Raw genomic sequence first — 20,563 nt, 5'->3', positions numbered from 1 at the left:
TCCAAACGTTAGCTGCTACGGCTAGCCATCATACTAGCTTGAGCGATGTCGGAGCCGGCACTTATCCCCACCACGGGTAAAGCCAACCCTCCGGCGGCGAAGACGTGCATTTGCGGCAAAAAAATTTCGGGAGCAGACACTCACCTAGTGTGCTCAGCGTGCCTCGGGCTGCAACATGCCCAAGACGCGATGCTATCCCCGACTGCCTGCGAGCACTGTGCACGCTTCTCGAATAAAACTCGCAGACGCAGGCTGACACGCCAGGCCAGCATGCCTGCGATGGATCCTATGCTGGGGGTATCCACTCCCCCACCACAGGAACTAACTGAGAGCCCCCGAGGAGACATCCACGCGGGGGCGAGCTGGGACGACCAGGTCGACGAGCTAATCCCTCTGACCGGCCCCGACAACGAGTTTGACGACGGCCTCGCGGCCGGGGAAGACGACGTCTTGGGCGAAGCCTCTGAGTCGGGAGACGAGCCTGTCAGCTTGGGCTCCGATGATGAGGAGGACAGTGGCTAAGCGCCGTTTGACATCGCACCGGCTGCAAAGCCGGTGGCTGTGGGATTCTTCGGCGTCGGCCCTCCAGACCCGACCGCCGGCACGGACCTGCACGATGTTTGCCAGAGAGCGGCTGCGAAGCTAGGCATAGTGTGGCCCGAAGCCCTCGCCGAGACCGCAAGGTCTCGTTACGAAGGGCGGAGACTGCCCACAACCAAGCCCTCGGCAAATCAGCTGCTGCCGATTTTCCCTGAGTGCTTGGAGGAGGCTACCCGGTCATGGGATAATCCCCTAACGTGTAAGAACCCCGTCCTGGGAGGGTCGTCGTTAGACTGGGCCAGGATGGAAGAGAAAGGTTTCGCCCACCTGCCGCCGGTCGAACCGGTGTTGGCTTCCCACCTCCACCCCACTCAGAAGAACACCATGGCCTCGGCGGGGCCAGGCCTGCCCTCCAAGGCAGAGTGTTTTCAATCATCACTAGGGCTGGGTATCGTTCAAAATTTTTCGATATCGATACCGTTTCGATACCGGTTCCTGAACGATACTTTTTTCGATACCAATTTTTAGAAAAATCCATTTTAACAAAAATAAAACTGCATTACACATTGACAATTATGATACAAATCTTTAGTTTTTTTTTTTCAAGTTTTACAGCAGAAAAAAAAACCTACTGTATTTAACATAACTTTAAGTTGTCTAAACTTATTGCTGTCCCTACAAAAAAAATATTGGAGTACTACAAAGGAAAGAAATATAAAACAAATAAATCAGTGGAATAGTTTTCAGTGCCAAATGGAGAGTTCCAAATGAGTGTTTAATATTCACTGATGCAACAGAACTCTATTCTTGTCCAAACTGATGAGATGGATCCACTTCATGCATGGAAGACAATAGTTGAGCATTGACTAGCCTATCAATAATGGCACAAAGTGAATCCCATTTATATTCAACAAACTATCATGACATCAGCGTTTGTTAACGAGTTGCTAAAAATACATAATGGGCGATAACTGCCCGCTTGCATATAGCGTTAACACTAATTGAACATCTAACGCTAGCATTGCAGATCAGTGTTTAATGCTCACTGCTGCAACAGAACGTCATTCTTGTCAAAACTGATGAGACAGCTCCACTTCATGCATGGAAGACAATAGTTGAGCATTGACTAGCCTATCAATATAGCCTTAATGGCACAAAGTGAATCGCATTTACATTCAACAAACTATCATGACATCAGCGTTTGTTAACGAGTTGCTAAAAATACACAATGCCCGCTTGCGCATAACGTTACCGCGCCAATTAATTAAACGATCTAATGCTAGATACAACTCACAGCCAGACTGTCAGACTGAGGGATCTGATAACCGCTAACATCAACAACAACTTGCGGTAAAGCTGACCCACCTCTCGATTATTTCTCTCGTCTGTGGAAACCAGTCCCAGTTCCACTTGTCTCCGCACTGCACGCTGCCTGCCTCACAACAAACCCACACCGGCTAAAGTGGGCGTAAATTTCCCTGCATGCTTCTACATGACAGCCAATCACCAGCCGTATTAGAGCGTGGTGTGCAAGCATGTCGCATGATTATAGGCTCAGTGACGCTGTTTTGTTTTGGTATCGAAAATTGGTATCGATTGACAAGGGAGGCTTCGATACCCCTTAGTATCGATGTTTTCATTTCGGTGCCAAGTAAGTATCGAAACTCGATACCCAGCCCTAATCATCACTGACGGAGAAAGCGTACAAGTGTGTCGCCACGTCAGTGAAGGCTTTGAATGCATCGTCCCTGCTAATAGCCTACCAGGCCGAATTACAGGACGACATGCGAGCCTCACCCTCCACACAAGTGTGGGATGAGGTGTGTGTGGTTACGGATCTCTGCCTGCGTCTGCATAGATGCGCCGTGCAATCATCCGGACGTGCCATGGCGATGATGGTCACCCAGGAGAGGGCTAGATGGCTTAACCTATCCAGCCTGTCCCAGAGGGAGAAGACCCAGCTCCTGGACGTCCCCGTGGATCCTAAGGGCCTGTTCGGTCCAGCCGTTGCCTCCATGCAAAAACGCTGTGAGGAGAAAAAGAAGGAAGGTGAAGCGCTACACCTCTGCCTGCCCAGGAGAGCGCCACCCCCTCCCCACCCCGCTGCTGCACCCAGGCAGTTCGCCCAGGCTACCGCCCGACCAGGCTACCGCGGTGGTCCCAAGCGACAGCCCTCCACCGGCCCACCCCAGACGGGCGGACGGGGACACGGCAAGCCGCCAGAACAGAGAGGCGCGTGGGGGAAGAAAACCTTCGCCGCCGTGGTGACGCAGGGAGACCAGGCTGGTCCTCCCGCCACGACGGGGGCAAGGAAGAAGAGGCGTACTTAGTGCGCTGTTGCCGGGGGAAGACGACGGGTCCAGTCAGACGACCGATTCGCTACCCCCGAGGGATGTTCTGTTCCTAAACCAGTTACAGAGAGCATGTTCCGGGCTCTCCAAGAGGCGTGCAGAGGCCACATCGGTGCTCAGTTCACAGCCACGGGAAGAAGAGAAGGGTTTGCCCAGCAGAGAGCTCAGTGGAGCCGCAGCTGTATCGCACAAGTGTAACACAGTTCAAATGTTACACAAGCACATACCAGTGTCCCTCCTTTCCCAATGTAAAACGTTCATTAAAGATGTTTACAGGCGCGCATCCAGGCCACGAGTCGAGGGCGCAGCCCAATATTGTGAAAACAATAAAAGAAAAGACATTAATAATAATGAACGTGGCGCAAGCCAGGAACATGAGCGGGCAAGCCCTCGTTACGCCGCACGGGGGAGCCATTGCTCTGCCTGTGGTGCAACGACCAAGCCAGCAAGACACAGTGAGTACGGGTGCCGCGAAGGCTCATCTCACAGTGCCTGCTCAGCCCGGTTTAGCAACGAGGCCGGCTTTGGGCCCGCTTGCGGACCGGGCTCAGCAGTGGCGGGCGTGTGTGGCATCAGATTGGGTCATAAAGACTGTAACAAAGGGTTACAGGCTCCAATTCGCATCAACACCACCGCGGTTCAACGGGATACTGCAGTCACAGGCCCGTGGGGAAAAAGCCCGTGTTTTGCAGGAGGAAATAACCTCGCTGCAGAAGAAGGGGGCTATTCAGATGGTACCATCAGAACAGAACCACATCGGTTTTTACTCGAGGTATTTTCTGGTCCCCAAGAAAGGAGGAAGTCTGCGACCGATACTGGATCTGCGGGCTCTGAACGGATACCTAAGACGGTACAGATTCAGAATGCTGACAAACGCAGCCGCATTACGCAGTGTGCGTCCGGGCGATTGGTTTGCATCAATAGACCTGAAAGACGCCTACTTTCACATCCATATTTATCCGCCTCACAGAAAGTATCTCAGGTTTGCCTTCAAAGGAATAACCTACGAGTTCATGGTGCTCCCGTTCGGACTCTCACTGAGTCCCAGGGTATTTGTGAAATGCACCGAGGCAGCGATCGCCCCCCTGAGGGAGAGGGGCATTCGCTTGGCAACGTATATAGACGACTGGCTTATACTGGCAGATTCACCCCAGCATATCCAGGCGCAGACCAGACAGCTTACGTTGCATCTGGGAGCCCTGGGTTTCACAATAAACTGGGAGAAAAGTGTTTTGACCCCGACTCAAAAGATCACTTTTATAGGTCTGCATCTAGATTCAGTTGTCTTCAGGGCACGTCTGTCGGCGGAAAGGGAGGAAGCCTTTCGGGCTTGTCTGACACTTTTTCGCAGAGGGGCGCTGCTAAAATTCAAGGTGTGTCTCAGGTTGCTGGGCCTGATGGCGTCAGCGCTTGTGGTGATCCCACTCGGCCGGTTATACATGAGGCCGGTTCAGCGGTGGGTGACGTCACTCAACCTGAGTCCGACGCACCACGGTCACCACAGGGTCTCCGTCTCATCGGCGTGCGCGCTCGCCCTGCGTTCCTGGAGACGCACAGCTTTCCTGACAACGGGCGTCTCCATGGGGACGATCCTGGCAAGAAAAGTAGTTACGACAGATGCCTCTCTGACAGGCTGGGGAGCCGTGTTCGAGGGCAGACTGGCGAATGGCACATGGAGCTCACAGCTGAGGGGGTTTCACATAAACCTTCTGGAGCTCCAGGCGGTCTCGCTGGCACTAAGGCACTTCCTACCCTTCCTGAAGGGGAGGCATGTCCTGGTCAGAACAGACAACACCACGGTGGTGGCGTATATCAACAGACAGGGTGGGCTGCGCTCCTACTGACTTCACATGTTGGCACACAGACTGACTGTGTGGAGCGACTCTCACTTGTCACTGAGAGCCACGCATGTGCCGGGGATATTGAACCGGGCGGCAGATTTGCTGTCCCGGGGCAACCCCCGTTACAAGGATTGGAAACTTCACAGCGAAGTGATGTCCCAAGTCTGGATGAAATACGGTCGGGCGGAGATAGACCTGTTCGCATCGGAAGAGGATGCTCAGTGCCCACTGTTTTATTCCCTGACCGGTCAGGGCGTGCCGATGGGGCTGGACGCTTTGGCACACGAGTGGCCGCGTGTCCCCCTGTACGCTTTTCCCCCATTAGAGCTGATCACTCCTACTCTTGCCAGAGTGAGAGAGAGGGGCCATGCTCTGATCCTGATAGCTGCTGTGCGGCACGCCGTGGCCTCTGCCTCTCCGCAGAGATCTCCTGACGCAGGCTCGTGGGGAGATCTTCCATCCTCATCCGGAGCGCATGGCCCTATAGACCAGAACTGCGTCACGTCTTCAAGCGCCCAGCTCCAAGGCCGCGCCCCTTTTTAGGGGAAACCCACCATAGTAAACGACGGTACAATAAGCCGAAACCACTTCAAACTAGGGATGTCAACGGTTAACCGTTAATCGATTAACCATCGCTAACGTCGTTGTTCGGTTATTGCTGTCGGTCTATCAGTTAATATTAAAAAAAAAAAAAAAAAAAAAAAAAAAAATTGTCTATTTACTCAATGAGCTCATGCCCAAACAAGGCGTGTCTATTTAGATGCTGAAATGTTAATGCTTTTTGTGTTAGAAATTCTAACACAAAAAGAATTTGTGTTGAAATGTTGATGCTTTTTGTTAATGCTTGTTAATGCTTTTTGTGTTAGAAATTCTAACACAAAAAGCATTAACATTTCAGCATCTAAATAGACACGCCTTGTTTGGGCATGAGTTCATTGAGTAAATAGACAAAAAAAAAAAAAAAAAAAAAAGGGGGGGGGGTTTTTATATTAAAAAATTATGAATTAACCGTTAGGTTAATCGATTATTAGCGTCGGTTAATCGAAAGTGAAATTAACCGAAAATTGACATCCCTACTTCAAACAAACTATTTAAAACGTTTGTGTCTCATTAAATCAGCTGTACACACAGCACGGCCTACTTCTATCTGTGTGGACATGAGGCTGCAGTGTTTGTATGCGCAAAATGCCGCGAAATGCCATGTTGTCAATTGTTATTGCTAACCATGGCTAGCCTGGCTAGCGACTGGATCTGACCAATGAACAGTGAACTTCCAAGCTCAAGTTTTCTGCAAATGGAACGCTAACAAAACGGATGTGACATCATTTAGCCTCCACATCCCAGTTCTTTTGCGATAAAGGAACGCACGATAAACACCGGCACTGCCCCTGGGGGAGTGGGTTAGAGAAAGTATCCGGAGGGGGAATGCAGGATTGCAGCCAAACACCCTCTCGAGGCAGCGCATCTGCTAGACCCAGTTGTCGCGGCCTGATGTCCGAGTCTCCGGGAAACTGATGCACTGAACACCGGTGTAGCTTTTGCACCCGGGAACACAACACTTTGGACCCATGACTATCCCTAACCTGTCCCTGTCCACTAAACTCAACAAACAAACATTTTTATTTTTTACAAACACAACCTAGGCTATCTGACGTACTCTAAAACTAAACCTAAACTACTAAATACTACAAACACACAACTACAATTTACACTATGCAGTCTAATCAAAAGCAGGTTTACAAATCTCTCTCTCTCTCTCTCTATTCAACAATCCTCCACACTCCATAGTCCCAGCATGGTGTACAGGCACTTTTATAAACTTTGGCTGGGAGGGGCCTAGGCACGAGAGATGGGCGGGCTGGGTTTGGTGATGTCACTGATCAAGTTACGTCACTGATCAAGAGCTCTGCCAATACAAAGAGAGGGAAATGTGAGTCTACAGCTATGGAAGCGTATGGGCCCAACAATTATATATGAAATACCACAATGATATAAATAAATAACTCAATGATATAAATATAACATGCAATGAAATAAATCAAAAACACAATGAAATAAATAAAAACCTAATTAAATAAATAAAAACACGATGAAATAAATAGAAATCCCAATTAAATAAATAAAAACACAATTAAATAAATAAATGCATTTATTTATTTAATTGGGTTTTGTATTTCATTGCATTTTTATTTATTTCATTGCGACTTTTCATTGCCTCTTTTATTGATTTCTTGATGACTTTTCATGACCACTTTTATCTATTTCATGATGACTTTTCAAGTACATTGGTCCAAAAATTAAATCATAAATAAATAATTAAATAAATAAAAACGCCAATGAAATAAATAAAAACGCCATGAAATAAATGAAAAACACAATGAAATAAATAAAAACGGCAATTAAATAAATAAATAGATTTATTTATTTAATTGCCGTTTTTATTTATTTCATTGTGTTTTTTATTTATTTCATGGCGTTTTTTATTTATTTAATTGCGTATTTAATTTTTGGACCAATACATCGCCATCTGTCAATCAACACGAACGGGGCGGGACCATAAGGCGGGACCTATTCGCTGATTGGGTAATCCTCTGCTCTTGGACTCTGTTACTTTGGTCTGTCTCCTGATCTGTCTGCCCAAGGCCCACTCCGCCATGTTTAAATGCCAGTGAATCGTCACAAGAGTTTTTAGTGGGTGATAAAGTCTTATCGATTATTAATTAAGTAAAAGTAGACTTGAATGAGTTTAGGGATGCAATGTTGGAAGGATCGTCAGCGGGAGTCAGCTGACATCAACAGGTAATGTTAAGTTGCTGTTTTTAACGTTACTGAGACAGTATAGCCAGCTACTTAAGGTTAGCCTTGTAAAGATTGTAAACGGCATTGACCAAGCTATGATGAGACAACACAACACAAATCTACAAGGATCTTGTCAAGAGAGAACATAATACAAGTGTCATAAAGCGATCTTGGTCTGCAGGACATGGGTGCTAGTACCGGCATCACAGTTTTAAGTGAACATTATTACTAGCTACAGTTATTGTATTGTCATAACGTTGAAGGCAGAATATGCAGCATAGTCTTAAAAACACAATAACAAAGTAGGCTATGTTGCTCATAGAAACGATAATTCTCAATAATCACATAGCCACTAGAAGTGTGTGGCAGCTTATTTAGCTACAAAGACCCTGCCTGGCTCTGCCTGTATTTTCAATTGTGTTGGTTGTCTTGATTCATGTAACTTTTCAGTTCAAAATGACTGACACATTTCTCTCCCTCTTGTTTACAGCTTAATGACACAATGATGGAGTCAGCATTTCATCAATTGTGACCACAGCCATGGAGGATGTTGCTGTCAGACCTCAATCACACAGCCAGGGAGAAGATGGACTGGACCTAGGCTGCACAGATACTGTAGGTCAGCTGTCACTTCCCTAACCTCTTAATCCTCCCATCACCTCTCATCTATGGCCTTTGTCTACTCTAGAATAATTTCACAATAACCAGTTACCATTATATCCTGATATGATTATGTCAGTACTGTGTTTAACTGGGATTGTGTGTACATGTGTTCATTTTCCTTCAGGTGTGGACTTCACCAAGCAGAAATGGCCCAGCAGTCCCCAGTATCTGCATGACTTGTCTTCATCGCCATGGTCTCAGCCCTGCTGCATGCAACAACTGACATGGAGCAGCTCAAACAATGGCACAGTAGCAATGTGTGCAAGATATGTTTTTTGCAGGGGGGGGGGGTGACTTTCCCTCTCATCCACATACAAAGTCCCCTTTTGACATTGGAACCCTTTGTAAATGAAGGAATGACATTGAAAACAATGTGCTGAAATGGGAACTGTGCATAAATGTTACTATGGCACACTCACACACTGATTAACCCAAACATAAAAAATGGCACATGGTATTTTGTCCTCCCGTCTTCTCCTCTCTGCCAACATAAAGCACATGTACATCCAGTGCATTTCTAGGACTTCCCCTGTAGTTGTCATTCATATCTGGCACTCAAGCAGGTTAAATTAAACTGAACATTTACATCAAAATGACTGCTGAACACTCGAGCTTGTGATGTTGTACTGGTACAGTTGAGTTTGGAAGTTACCTACCACCTAGGTTAAAAAAATGTAAACTCATTTAATAACAGTTTTAAAACTCATTTAATAAGTTTTGACAATATATTTTTTTAACAATATAAAGTTTTAACAGGTGCTTCAAGTCAGAACCAACAAACAACAAAACAACAAGACATTTTCAAATGTAATGTTTTTGTTTGTAAAGTGCTTAAAGTAAAAATAAATAAAAGTACTACGGTAGTATAAAAATACTGTTCTGGGGCATGATTTTGTAGTTTGTTTTCCAGGCCATTTGAAGCTTGAGCATAGACCTTCAACCTACCGGCCACAAACAACATGTCACACTCAACCTGTTAAAGTAAATATAATAAGTACTTCTGGGGCATGAAGCCCTAGCCTAGGTCAAACAAGGTCATGAACACTTGTTTCAGCTCTCAATACTTAGGAGACGATGTTGAGAATAATCAAGCATCGGCAACTGATGTTTGTGATAGTGTAAAAATGCCTTCAGAGGGTGGAAGAACTTTCTGCCTTAACAGGTCTCGCCACCTCATTAATAGATGTTCACCTGACCTTGTTTTAGTTGGTTAATGCTATTGTATTATGTGCAGGCAACAAAGATGTTAAACTTTTCGATGGAGAGCCAGATCATTTGGAACCATCTACCTCTCAGATACAGGTTGAGTGTGACATGTTCTTTGTGGCCGGTAGGTTGATGATGGACTAGTTAAAGGTCTATGCTCAAGTTTCAAAAAGCCTGGAAAACAAACTACAAAATAAGCCTAGTGCAGTGGTTCTCAAACTTTGTTGGCTTCAATAACCCCTTTCCCTGATTTCCGAATCCAAGTACCCCCTTTAGCCGACTCCAACATTTTTCTTAGAAAAAAAACGATAGCATATGATGCAATGAATAACCCACCTTTTTAAGAATATAACATTACAAATTAAGAAATTGATTAAAATAGTTGCAATTAGTTCCTCCTGAGCAGATTTATTTTAATGTTTCGTTTATTTTCAGGATTTATTCTTATATTTTCAAATGTCCCCTTTCTCTTAAGTACCCCCTGCAGTACCTCCACGTACCCCTAGGGGGACGCATACCCCAGTTTGGGAACCACTGACCTAGGAAATACCAAATCCACTGTCACTAGTGTCAATGCAGGCCTGAATGTCAGTCACAAATAAGTCATAGTCTTGGTAGTGTGCTGGAAGACGGAGTGTTTCGAAGCAGGTGGAGGACCTCGGGAGAGCAGAGTGTACCACTTCCACAGTCAGTTCTCTGGGCACAAGTTCCCATCCTGTCCAGAACTTCAGGAGTGTTTTCAGTTGTTTCGAGGATGCTATAATGAAGAAAAAAAGGGAATATGAAGAATGAATACAATACATTTTGATCCATGTACCCATCTCTGTATTGGGTGGGGGTAGTGGTGTGAGTGTGTTGCCATGTGTCAATTACAAGATTCCTGTGTAATAATTATTTACTGTGGCACTGATGTCATGATGTAACAGTCCAGTTGGTGAGATATCTTGCTCCATTGATATTCCCAAAAATACTTGACTTACATAGCTTGAGGGTTTTTCTTAGATTCAGTTTTTAGCTTCCACGCTCAGTCACTTTTTTAGCACAAACGAAGAAAGCTGATTCTGCCAATATGTAACATCACAAAACCTGGTACAGAATTTGTTTGTATTAAAAAAAAATACAACTTCATGTTGATTTAGCTATTTCTATTAGGAAGAAGATCCAGACTGGATCCGTGGATCCAGATCTTCAAATAGTAAAATCAGCAGGAAGCTGACATTTTTTTTCAAAACAAATGCCATACTGGGTTTTGTGATCTTATATATTGGCAGTCAGCTTTGTTTGCGTTCATTTATGTGCTAAAAGAGTGACTTTGACAGCTGTTTCACAGTACAATGTAAGTCAATGAGGATACTATTTTTTACAATATCTAATCAATGGACCAAGATATCTCGCCAATTAGACTAGTTACACCATGACAAGGTAACTACACAACCCAAACCCCTACCAGTGTCATTGCGTTTAAGCATTATCCATGAGTAATAGTCATAAAATCCCAACTATCCCTTTAAAAATGTAGGAATGCCTGAAGATGACAACTTTGTTAACCACTTTACAAATGCCTTCACCCATTTTCACTATAATGTAACATTCAGATTCACAGCTTCCAGTAAATGTTGCACTGATTACCATTTTCAATGAAAAGCCGAAGGTATGCTGCCACTCTGCACTTATCTTCGAGAGTACACTCATCATCGTCGTTGTCACCATCCAGGATGGGCCACACAATCCTTTCGATGATTGCCTGCAAAAGATTTAAAACCTCTATGACAGTGGTTCCCAAAGTGGGGGCCTCCAGGAGGCACTAGGGGGACCTCAGCAAATTAATGGAAATGGTTAAAAAACATATTTATGGGGAAGGAAATTATTGTTATATTTGTTAATACCATAAAATAATAAATAAAGAATATTTTCTTAACTCATTGAGTGCCAGCCACTTTTGGAGAACGGACGCTCCCAGTGCCAGAGTTTTCAGAGCGTTTTCAGTGATTTCTCGAGGCCCACAGAATATTGTGTGATATTAATATGTAAACACCGAACACGCACAAAGAACGAGCTGGCTCTATTGTATCATCAGCAAAAAAAAGTTTATTGATACAATTTTCCGTTCTTTAGTTATGAGCCGGAGAAGATAGGTTGTTTTGAGCAAATACAGGCATTTCAAATTATTAGCTGAGATATTCCGCCTTTTGTGAAATGAAGCATTTCAAGCACATTCACTGACTGAAGATAATATTTTCTGATGTAGTGACGTGGTGTAGTTGTGTGATGCCCTGCGTGCCCCACCCCCCTCTCCCCCCCCTCAGCTGCAAACTCCTCCCCACACTTCACACAGCCTAACACGCACCCACTCTATTTTCGGAGTGCTCCGTTTTTTGTGCGCCGGTGTTCTGTCGATTCACGGAAGAGCCAAACCGGACTGCTGAGAATGGTTTGGCGTCGGGTGCTGCTTTTCTGGCTGCTAATCGTGTGGAGAAACTATACAGACAGACAGACAGAGACAAAGGGGCTCAGTTGTGAGCGCAGATTGACTGCTGTCCGCAGCCAACGTCAGCTCCCGACAGAGCAATCTATATGGCTCTGGCTGCAGCATGCATCGGTTTCTCTTTGATCACGGCTTTTTCCTGCTGTTTTCCGGACCTGTCTCTAATCTGGAGAGCACTGTCGCCACCTAATGAGTCCGTAAAATAGATTATACACCTTCAATAGCTCCCATATTTGTACAGGAGATGCCTGAAGCTTTGATCCACGTCCCACCGTCAAAAAATGCATTTGACGTCGATCGACGTCCTTGGCACTCTACGTCACTATTTACTTTGACGTCGATCGACGTCCTTGGCACTCAATGAGTTAATTAAAATGTATAATTAAATTTAGTGTAGTATTAAGAAATATATTCAAATCACCTGCTTCCACATAAAAATCACATTTGCCATGCCCATCTGTCTAATTGCCTGTCAGTCGTCATCACAATCATTGTCATTTCCCCCTGGTGTGGGTAATAGTCTGGAACAATGTTTATAACGGAAAACAGAAACAATGAATATGAAAAAATACTGTATGAAGAAATAAGAAAAGATTTGATACAAATGTAATTATTGCGTTATTACATTAATAAAAGTAAGGAAATATATTCTGAGGTTATATGGATGTGATATTTTACATTTAATAGTATTGTCAATGGGTTTCCTTCTTCTTGCAATAGGGGGGCCACAGCCAAAGGCTAATACTATTTGGGGGGCCTTGGAATGGAAAAGTTTGGGAACCCCTGCTCTATGATCATAGACCCATGTTGGTGTATTTTTGGTGGTTGATGGGGGATCATGAGGGGGAGATACAAGGTCAACAGTAGATGTCACAAAAATATTACACATGATCTGAAAACCTGAAGATTATTTTGAGATGCAGCTTAGCATGTTGTGTCAACCGTTTCCCCTCTAACCGTTTCTCCTCTCTGCAAGCTAGCATGATTCCTCAAGGTCTCCAGTTTATGATACCAGTATCTTAAAGACCCATTCCACATGTCCCATGGTGTGGTTTAAATCCTCCGAAAAATCATCTCTATTCAATAAATGTTCATGTAAAGTATTTTTCTCGCCCAAAATTTCATAGTACCTCAAACTTGGCTCCATCTTTGCCCTCATTTAGCATTGGGTGCATGACATCAAGTGCCCTGCATCAAACCAGTTTTCTGTGAGTGCTGGTGTGAAAACTAGATTTTGGCTGTAAATCTCTATATCAATGGTAAACTTTAGAGCAGTGATACTCAACTTGAGGCCCAGGGGCCAGATGCAGCCCCCGATAGGGTGCAGGGTGGCCCCCTGACCATTTTCTAACTCCAGCTAAATTGACAAATATCGCAGTCTGCTTGCCACCCAGGCACTTATGTACCGGTACTTACTGTAACTAACTTAACGTAACCCAACTAATTACCCTGTGTGCACAAAGTCGACCTGTTTGATTAATTTTCTTTTTGAGAGATCCTTTATTGATTTGTTTGGGAAGAGGGTTTACTCTGAACAGATTTGATACTGTAACTGAACTGAATTGAAGAGGTGAAGAAATGGAATTTCTAACTTTGTACCTCCAATACACTGGATATTGTTTTTGCATTCTGCTTGGTGATTCAGATTTATGCCATGTGGGTTCATGGCAGAGTGTAAAAATCTTAAACATTTAAAATTGTCAGGCTAAATTCCAGCTGGCACCCCAAAAACCTACAATGAGCTACATGTACAGAAAAATGTATATGATTCATGTTTGTTTATAGACCGGCCCCTGGTCTCCTGTCATTTTGCAAAAGTGGCCCCTGGGCAAAGCAAGTTGAGTATCCCTGCTTTAGAGATATCCACAGTATAGTGCAAAAAACCACAAGGGTTTTCATGAGTAAGCTTAAAAAACACATTATCCAAACAAAATACATATATTTTTTGGGCGGAGTGGGTCTTTAACTCCCCTCAAGCTCTGTAGTCAATATGATACCAGCATCTTTACTCCAGCAAAGTCTGCTACAACCTAAAAAATAAGTGCCTATTTTAAGTGTGAATGCCATTGTTACCTGAGAACTGGGTGCAGCTTCAGAGTCCCTTGGGAAGAACAACGGAACACATTCTCTTCTTTCGGTAAGAAGTGGCCACAGCATGGTCTCCTTCAAACCCTTCCTCAGCTGTCTTACTTGACGGCTAGTTCGCCTAATAACCTACATCACAAATAAATGTAAACCAACCAAAAAGAGATGAAATCATGACATAATACAATAAAAACGATTATGCATCTTTTATTCACACTTCAAATGAGTTAGTGTGAATCAGCACTCACAGCATAGAGGAGAAGACGGTCATATGTCCATCTTCTAGTGCGTTGGGTGAGAGGAGGCAGATCCGCGGCCTGTATTAGTTGGCTGACACGCATGGTCTCCTCCTCAGTCAACTCTGCATCGCCCTCCAGCTGTCAGACAATAGAAAGTAAAACAAAATTTAACATTCACAAAAATAACATTTAGTTCATTGTCGTCGCCAGCAAGAATTTTTAAACACCTTTTTTAGTTGTAGGTAAAATGTTGCTCAAATTGCCGCTTCACACTAGAGCCACAAAATGTCAAGTGATGTGGAAGAGGAAACGAGAGCGGAGTGTTGTCAGTGGCAGCAGGTGGTGGCTTGTTGGGCTGTGTGTACCATTGTCTGCACCATAGAATACTTTTCTAAGGTTTAAATTTTACTCCTAAAAAACTATATTGCACTTTTAAGACACATTTTTCAAAATGGCAGAACACAAACATCAATCGCCATACCAATTGGATGGTGCTGCGGATGTCCAGGTCAGGGCAGTCCTCAATTTGTATCGTTGCAGTCTCTTCTGATCCCCCAAAGAGAACATGAATAATTGCAGGACTGAGGCCAGACACACAGGGTCCACCATGCAGGAATGAATGGCCCATCATCCTCGCTAAATGAAAACAAAATGTACCATTTTAATCATTCAAAAAGGTAACAAAAGTTGCTTGCCATTAAAGAATAAGACCAGTGTTCTCTTTTATTATAAACAATAGCCTACAACAACAAAAAAAAACACAATGCATTTCTTCTACCGTAGCTTAGTGGGTAGAGAGCCCGTCTGAAAATGAGGTCACCGGTTTGTCCCCCGCTGGAGGTATCCAAAACTTTAGTCTATCGATTCATCAATAGTAACGGAACATCCTAGTCCCTGAACACTCACTGGAGTCCAGCAAATGGTACAATGCCTGTTTATTGAAATGATGAATTATGCTGACAAAAGCAAAAGTACAGCTGTTCTTGTTTTAACCTTTCTTTTTTCAGTTGTAGAGTTTTAGTTATAGGACTTTTGGATTATGGTGTTTGCTAGTTGGACTATATTTGTTAAGTAAAGTAGGAGAAATAAATTGTAGCTTTTGGTCTTCACAGGCTATGTTGACAATAACAAAAAAAAACACTGATCTTAACTTTTAGTTGAAAGTAGCCATTGAAACTTGAGCATAGACCTTTCAATAATACATCAACCTACCGGCCACAAAGAACATGTCACACTCAATCAGGGTCTCAGAGATTGATGGTACCAAATGATCTGGCTCGCCATCAAAAAGCCTCGTAACAGCAATGTTGCCTGCACAGAATACAATAGCATTAACCACTTAAACCCTCTATACACAGTAAAGTAATACTACAGTAGTTGACGGGGGTCTGCGCTCTACTTGGTCCGCTTTTCCCCCCCAAATCGCCAACGAAAATTGCAGATCTACAAGCCAACGTGTCACAATGCAAGGCTAGCAATTGTGAGCTAGCAGATCTGCTATTTCCGCTATTTTTTAAAGTAGATAAAAACACAATTAAATCATTATCACAACTATTTGTGTGAAAATCGTCAGCTAAAATAAAATTATCCTGACAGCCCTAATGCCCCTATGCTAGATATGAGTGATGTGTGGGACACAGATTTTCATAAATAAACAGTTATTCATTGTCAACACACCAAGATTCAGGTGAATGCCATCCTGTAACAGGGAAATTATCTTCGAGAAGAAGAACCTGGTCACTCCTTCGCCAAATGCACGATCTCCTATAGGGAAAAGAAAACTCTCAGGCAACTTTCTTTAATAGAAAAAGTCAGAATTTCTCGAAACATTTACACTTGAGTCATACTGTACCTTCCAGTCTACAAGTCAGAGGGCGTGCCCAATTGTTCTTAGGAACCTTGTAGAAGGACAAAAGTGCTTGATCTTGCTGCTCAACATCGTCCCTCAAGTCCATTCTTAGATGTAGTCCCTTTTCGTTTTCATAGCGTGAACATAACTCTGTCTTATAGAGCCACGCAGCTTTAGGGACATCGGGTTCAACCTTCCACCCTAAAGTAAAGATGCATGATGATTGATGACAGCAAATTAAGACAAAACGTTACAATTTTTCTAAAACTCAACATTGTAAACAATAGTCTTTCCGAACTTATACTATATACCTGTGGTTGGAGAGGAAGCTGAAGAAACTGAGGCTGATGACATTGAGGGTACCACATTAAGGTCATTGGCGATACTGGAGGGTTCCTCTGCCCTGGCTGATGATGTAGTTGAGGTTGAAGTTGAGGCTGAAGATGTAATTGAGGCTGACAAAGTTGAAACGTCACTGGAGGGTTCTTCTGGCCTGGCTGGAGAAGCTGAGGCTGAGAACACTGAGGGTACGACGAAAATGACATCTAGTTCGTCTGATGAACTGTGGTCGTTGGCAGAGTCTGCTGCAACACTGGGCGACCTGTAAATGTGTGTCAACAGATTTATTTAATGTATGTCCCAAACTAACGTGAAACATCTCTGGACCAACTTTGGAATGGCATGGCTCAAAAGTGGATCTCTAACTTAATGTGGCCAGCCTGTTTTGTCAGTTATCACAGTTACACCAAATTTGGGCAAGGTTAGAGCCCCATTGACTTCCATTACAAAGTTAAATATTTAAAGTATAAAACGTGGGAGTACTGGCAGTGTGCACGAGAAATTTGGTCAGTCCAGCAGTTTGCAAGCTTAGCTGCGGACACACAAGCTGACCATCTAATAGACTGCTGGAGCCATGCCACAAAAAGTGTATTCTGGGACAGTGTGTAACAAAAAAAAAATCAATTTAGAAATAGCAGAGAAAAGGGCAATATCTACCTTGTGCATTTTGTCAGGTGACTCTTCATCTGATTAAAAGGGAAATTCTGGTCACACCCCAGGCATCGCGTGAGAGGCCCAGCTTGTTGGGAAGAGGTATGGGCAGGGGTCTACATTACGGGGGGAAACATTTCACATAATAAAGACTTTTAATTGGCACAACAGATACTATAGATATACAGCACATGATGGCATTGATTAAGTATTTATCAAGCTCAATTACAAAGAAATGTCAAATATTTGGTAACATATCAATAAAACCCTATATTATTAATTACAATTAAAGCATTTAGCAGACGCCCTCATTGACACTTACTTCCAATTCAATACTCCTCTGCAATGGACGTATGTATATCGTTGCCTGTCCAATACCCGTCTGTGGATTTCGCAGATGTTGCACTGTGTATCCCTCTTCTGGGCACGGGATTAAACACAGATCTCGACTGCGTGTAGTGCCGCCAATTCGAAGCAATTCAAACCCCCCTTTGTCTCTCAGTGGCGGAAAGGCAGCTTCTACTTCCATCCTGAAGTACTCCGGATCATTAGCAGCTCCTTAAAAACAAACCAACAAACAAAAACACAGACCAAACTCACAATATGTTAAACTTAACAATTCAATGTTTGTTTTAACGGACAAACAAGAAACACCTTTTAGAGCACTGTTTCTAAACCAATGGTCTGTGGCATAATTACAGGTGGTCCATGAGAAAATGTTTTACAAGTTTATTTTATTTTTGACCTGTGTTAAATGTATAAAAAATAATTAAGCGATATTTCACAAGTTCATTAAATTTAAGAAAACTGTTTAACCAACAGTCGTAGTGTGGGAAAAAGCTTGAAATTAAATAATTTGTGTTAAGGGCTTGATATACTTAGTTGTGCGCTGTGTCGCGCCAAAAAATAGCTGATATCCATGCGCACCGCATTGTGAGCTTGTAGATCTGCTATTGTTGGTGTGTGACACCAGCACACAACCAAGCATAACTAAATATTAATATAACATTTCTAATAAAATAGAAGTGACTGTGGTATGCCTTCTTATATACTATATTGTTGTGTGGTGGGGTGGTCCTTGAGTATTGTTTGAAATATGCTAGTGGCCCAGAGCCACAAAAAAAAGGGGGGAGGGGGGGGTTGGAGGGTTGAGAACCATTGTTTTAGTCTAGTATACCAAGTACAATCTTACCTTCAAAACATATCCTCTTCTCACCAAGTCCAGCAGCTGTCAGGTCTAACTTCTCAAATTTTGGTGGGACAGTGTCACACAAGTGATCACTCAGGCACAGGAAGGGATGGGTATATCTGGCTGGTCTCTTCACAGCTGGTGGTTGGAGGGAGGACAGACCAGGTTTATTAATACAGTTAACTAAATCTAAAGAAATAACGAAAAGTAGAATTGAAAAAACATTTTAGTTAACTGAAATAAAAACAAAAATGACGCTGTACAAAACTAACTAAAACAAACTAATATCATAGAAAATGTTGTTCGTTTTAGTCTTTGTCAAGATTTCATACATAAGCTTAATATTTTGGGTCGATATGAAATCGTATCTTCCAATATTTTTAGCTGTCAGTTTTAAGCCCTGTTGTCAAAAACCTTGACCAAAAATAGTGAAAATAGCAGATCTTGTACAGTTTGTGGCAAAGGCTGTACTAAATTGGCTCATCTAAAAACACATGAGAACTCATACAGGGAAAAGCCCTTTACTTGTACAGTACGTGGCAAAGGCTGGAGTCAAATGAGTCATTTAAAAATACACATGAGGACTCATACAGGGGAAAAGCCCTTTACAAAACTTAAATTCAAGACAAAAAGTCAAAATGAAATAAAAAATAAAAACTCTAATAACCTTGGGTCAGACGTGTTGTTGCAGACCGTTGAGTAACTGGAGTTGGACGCCGTGGCGTTGCTCCACGCCCACGCCTGTATGGGGCAAACAGTCTCGCCACCTCTGCTTCAGCATAAAAAAAAGCAAAATAAGTAAAGCATTAGAAATTACACATTTGATTGTTTTCATTGGCTATGCTGTCACCTTTGGCTGGATTTAAGTGACGTGCGCCTGCTTGCAAGCCAGTCCGTTTACATTATATAGCTAGGTCGCCAGTAGCCCCATAACGTGACGCTGCTATTGTACTCTGCTACTGTACTCCGATAATATTCTCGTACAGCAGTCATAGTCACACAGCGTTCAAATCCTCAATAGGTGGAAAACGCTGTAAAAAAAGCTCTCCTACCTGTATCCGACCTCCGATTGCAGATCCGAAGATATGATAGTCCGCCTAGTGAAGCCAGTAATTTATCCGGCGCTGTTAAAATGATACTGCTTGCGTGAAACAACCGTTTAGAAGCAGTCTTTGTACAGCCTGCGCTGAATTTACCGCAGGGTGTGTTTGATCTCACCATCATGGTGCACCGCTTGCACGCAGCGAGCAAACACATGCAGTCACATGGAGACGGCTGTCAGTGATCAACGCAAATCCAGCTCACCTGGGAAGCAAAACATGTCATGAAATACTCAAATTCCCACGGTTCCTGTGGGCACTAGGAAGCTTCTCCTGTCCTCAATACGGCACAGGCTGTGCAAAGACTGCTTCTAAACAGTTGTTTCACGCAAGCAGTATCATTTTAACAGCGCCGGCTAAATTACTAGCTTCACTAGGCGGACTATCATATCTTCAGATCTTCAATCGGAGGTCGGGTAGGGGTAGGAGAGCTTTTTTAACAGCATTTTCCACCTATTGAGGATTCGAACGCTGTGTGACAATGACTGCTGTACGAGAATATTATCAGAGTACAGTAGCAGCGTCATGTTATGGGGCTAGGTCGCCAGTGTTGCCAACTCTTTTCCAAGCTAAGGCGCTATTGGCGCCTAAAGGCAAAATCCGTTCAATTCAACACATTTACATACACCCTGGTCAGAAAATGGACCCAGATTTGGCGCTAGGCGCATTTTGGAAATCGACAAATGTGCTAAGTTAGCAACACTGTAGCGTTAGTTAGCTATCCAGCCCACTAATGTTAGCTAGCCTAGGCCTGATTATAGCTAGCTACTTGTCGTGTCCGACTAGGCTAGGCTATTTAATGTTAGCTAGCTAGCAAAACAGACTGGCCGCCATTAGCTCTAGCTAGTACACTTACCTTGAGTTGGATTCATCATTGATAAGCGTGGAGAAGCATCAGCTTGAGCTTCACCAGCAATGACGGGCTGTCTGTCGGGTTGAGGAGTCGCAGGCATGGCTTCTAAAAGTTGTGCTGCCTCTCTGAGGAGCTCTGCCATTGATTTACCGCTCTCAGCCATCTTGTGTAGTGTGTGTTCTCGTTCAATTCTCTACCTCTGTCCACAATACTGCCGTGACATGAGGTTACTGCGAATTCCCTCTGCCGCCTCGATCATATCTGGCCAATCAGATGCAATCTTACTGCATCACGGCGAACCAATCACGACAAGCTTTCATGCCGGCGAATGGAAACAGACAAAGAACTTGGATTAATAAGAACCGAAAAACTA

At 43.7% G+C, this 20,563-nt stretch overlaps 1 protein-coding gene and 1 long non-coding RNA gene across 2 annotated transcripts; one reads left to right on the top strand and one right to left on the bottom strand.

Annotated features, from left to right (window-relative positions):
* Positions 1–7,395: 7,395 nt before the first annotated feature.
* Positions 7,396–8,457, top strand: LOC310793135. Its single transcript, XR_014553508.1, has 3 exons — positions 7,396–7,531; positions 8,022–8,146; positions 8,319–8,457. It is a non-coding gene; the product is annotated as an uncharacterized lncRNA (long non-coding RNA).
* Positions 8,458–9,224: 767 nt separating this feature from the next.
* Positions 9,225–20,353, bottom strand: LOC310792437 (uncharacterized protein; the record flags this gene model as incomplete). Its single annotated transcript, XM_083654129.1, has 12 exons — positions 9,225–10,157; positions 11,030–11,144; positions 13,959–14,099; positions 14,219–14,347; positions 14,691–14,845; positions 15,422–15,520; positions 16,535–16,659; positions 17,055–17,164; positions 17,371–17,606; positions 18,241–18,375; positions 18,905–19,009; positions 20,194–20,353. The coding sequence occupies 12 exons, from the start codon at positions 20,351–20,353 to the stop codon at positions 9,940–9,942; spliced, it is 1,728 nt and encodes a 575-aa protein (XP_083510255.1). The 3' UTR covers positions 9,225–9,939.
* Positions 20,354–20,563: the final 210 nt, after the last annotated feature.

This window comes from Poromitra crassiceps, assembly GCF_964638095.1.
Source record: "Poromitra crassiceps genome assembly, chromosome: 18".
In the NCBI taxonomy this organism is placed as follows: domain Eukaryota; kingdom Metazoa; phylum Chordata; class Actinopteri; order Beryciformes; family Melamphaidae; genus Poromitra; species Poromitra crassiceps.
This window is presented reverse-complemented; position numbering and strand designations above follow the sequence as displayed.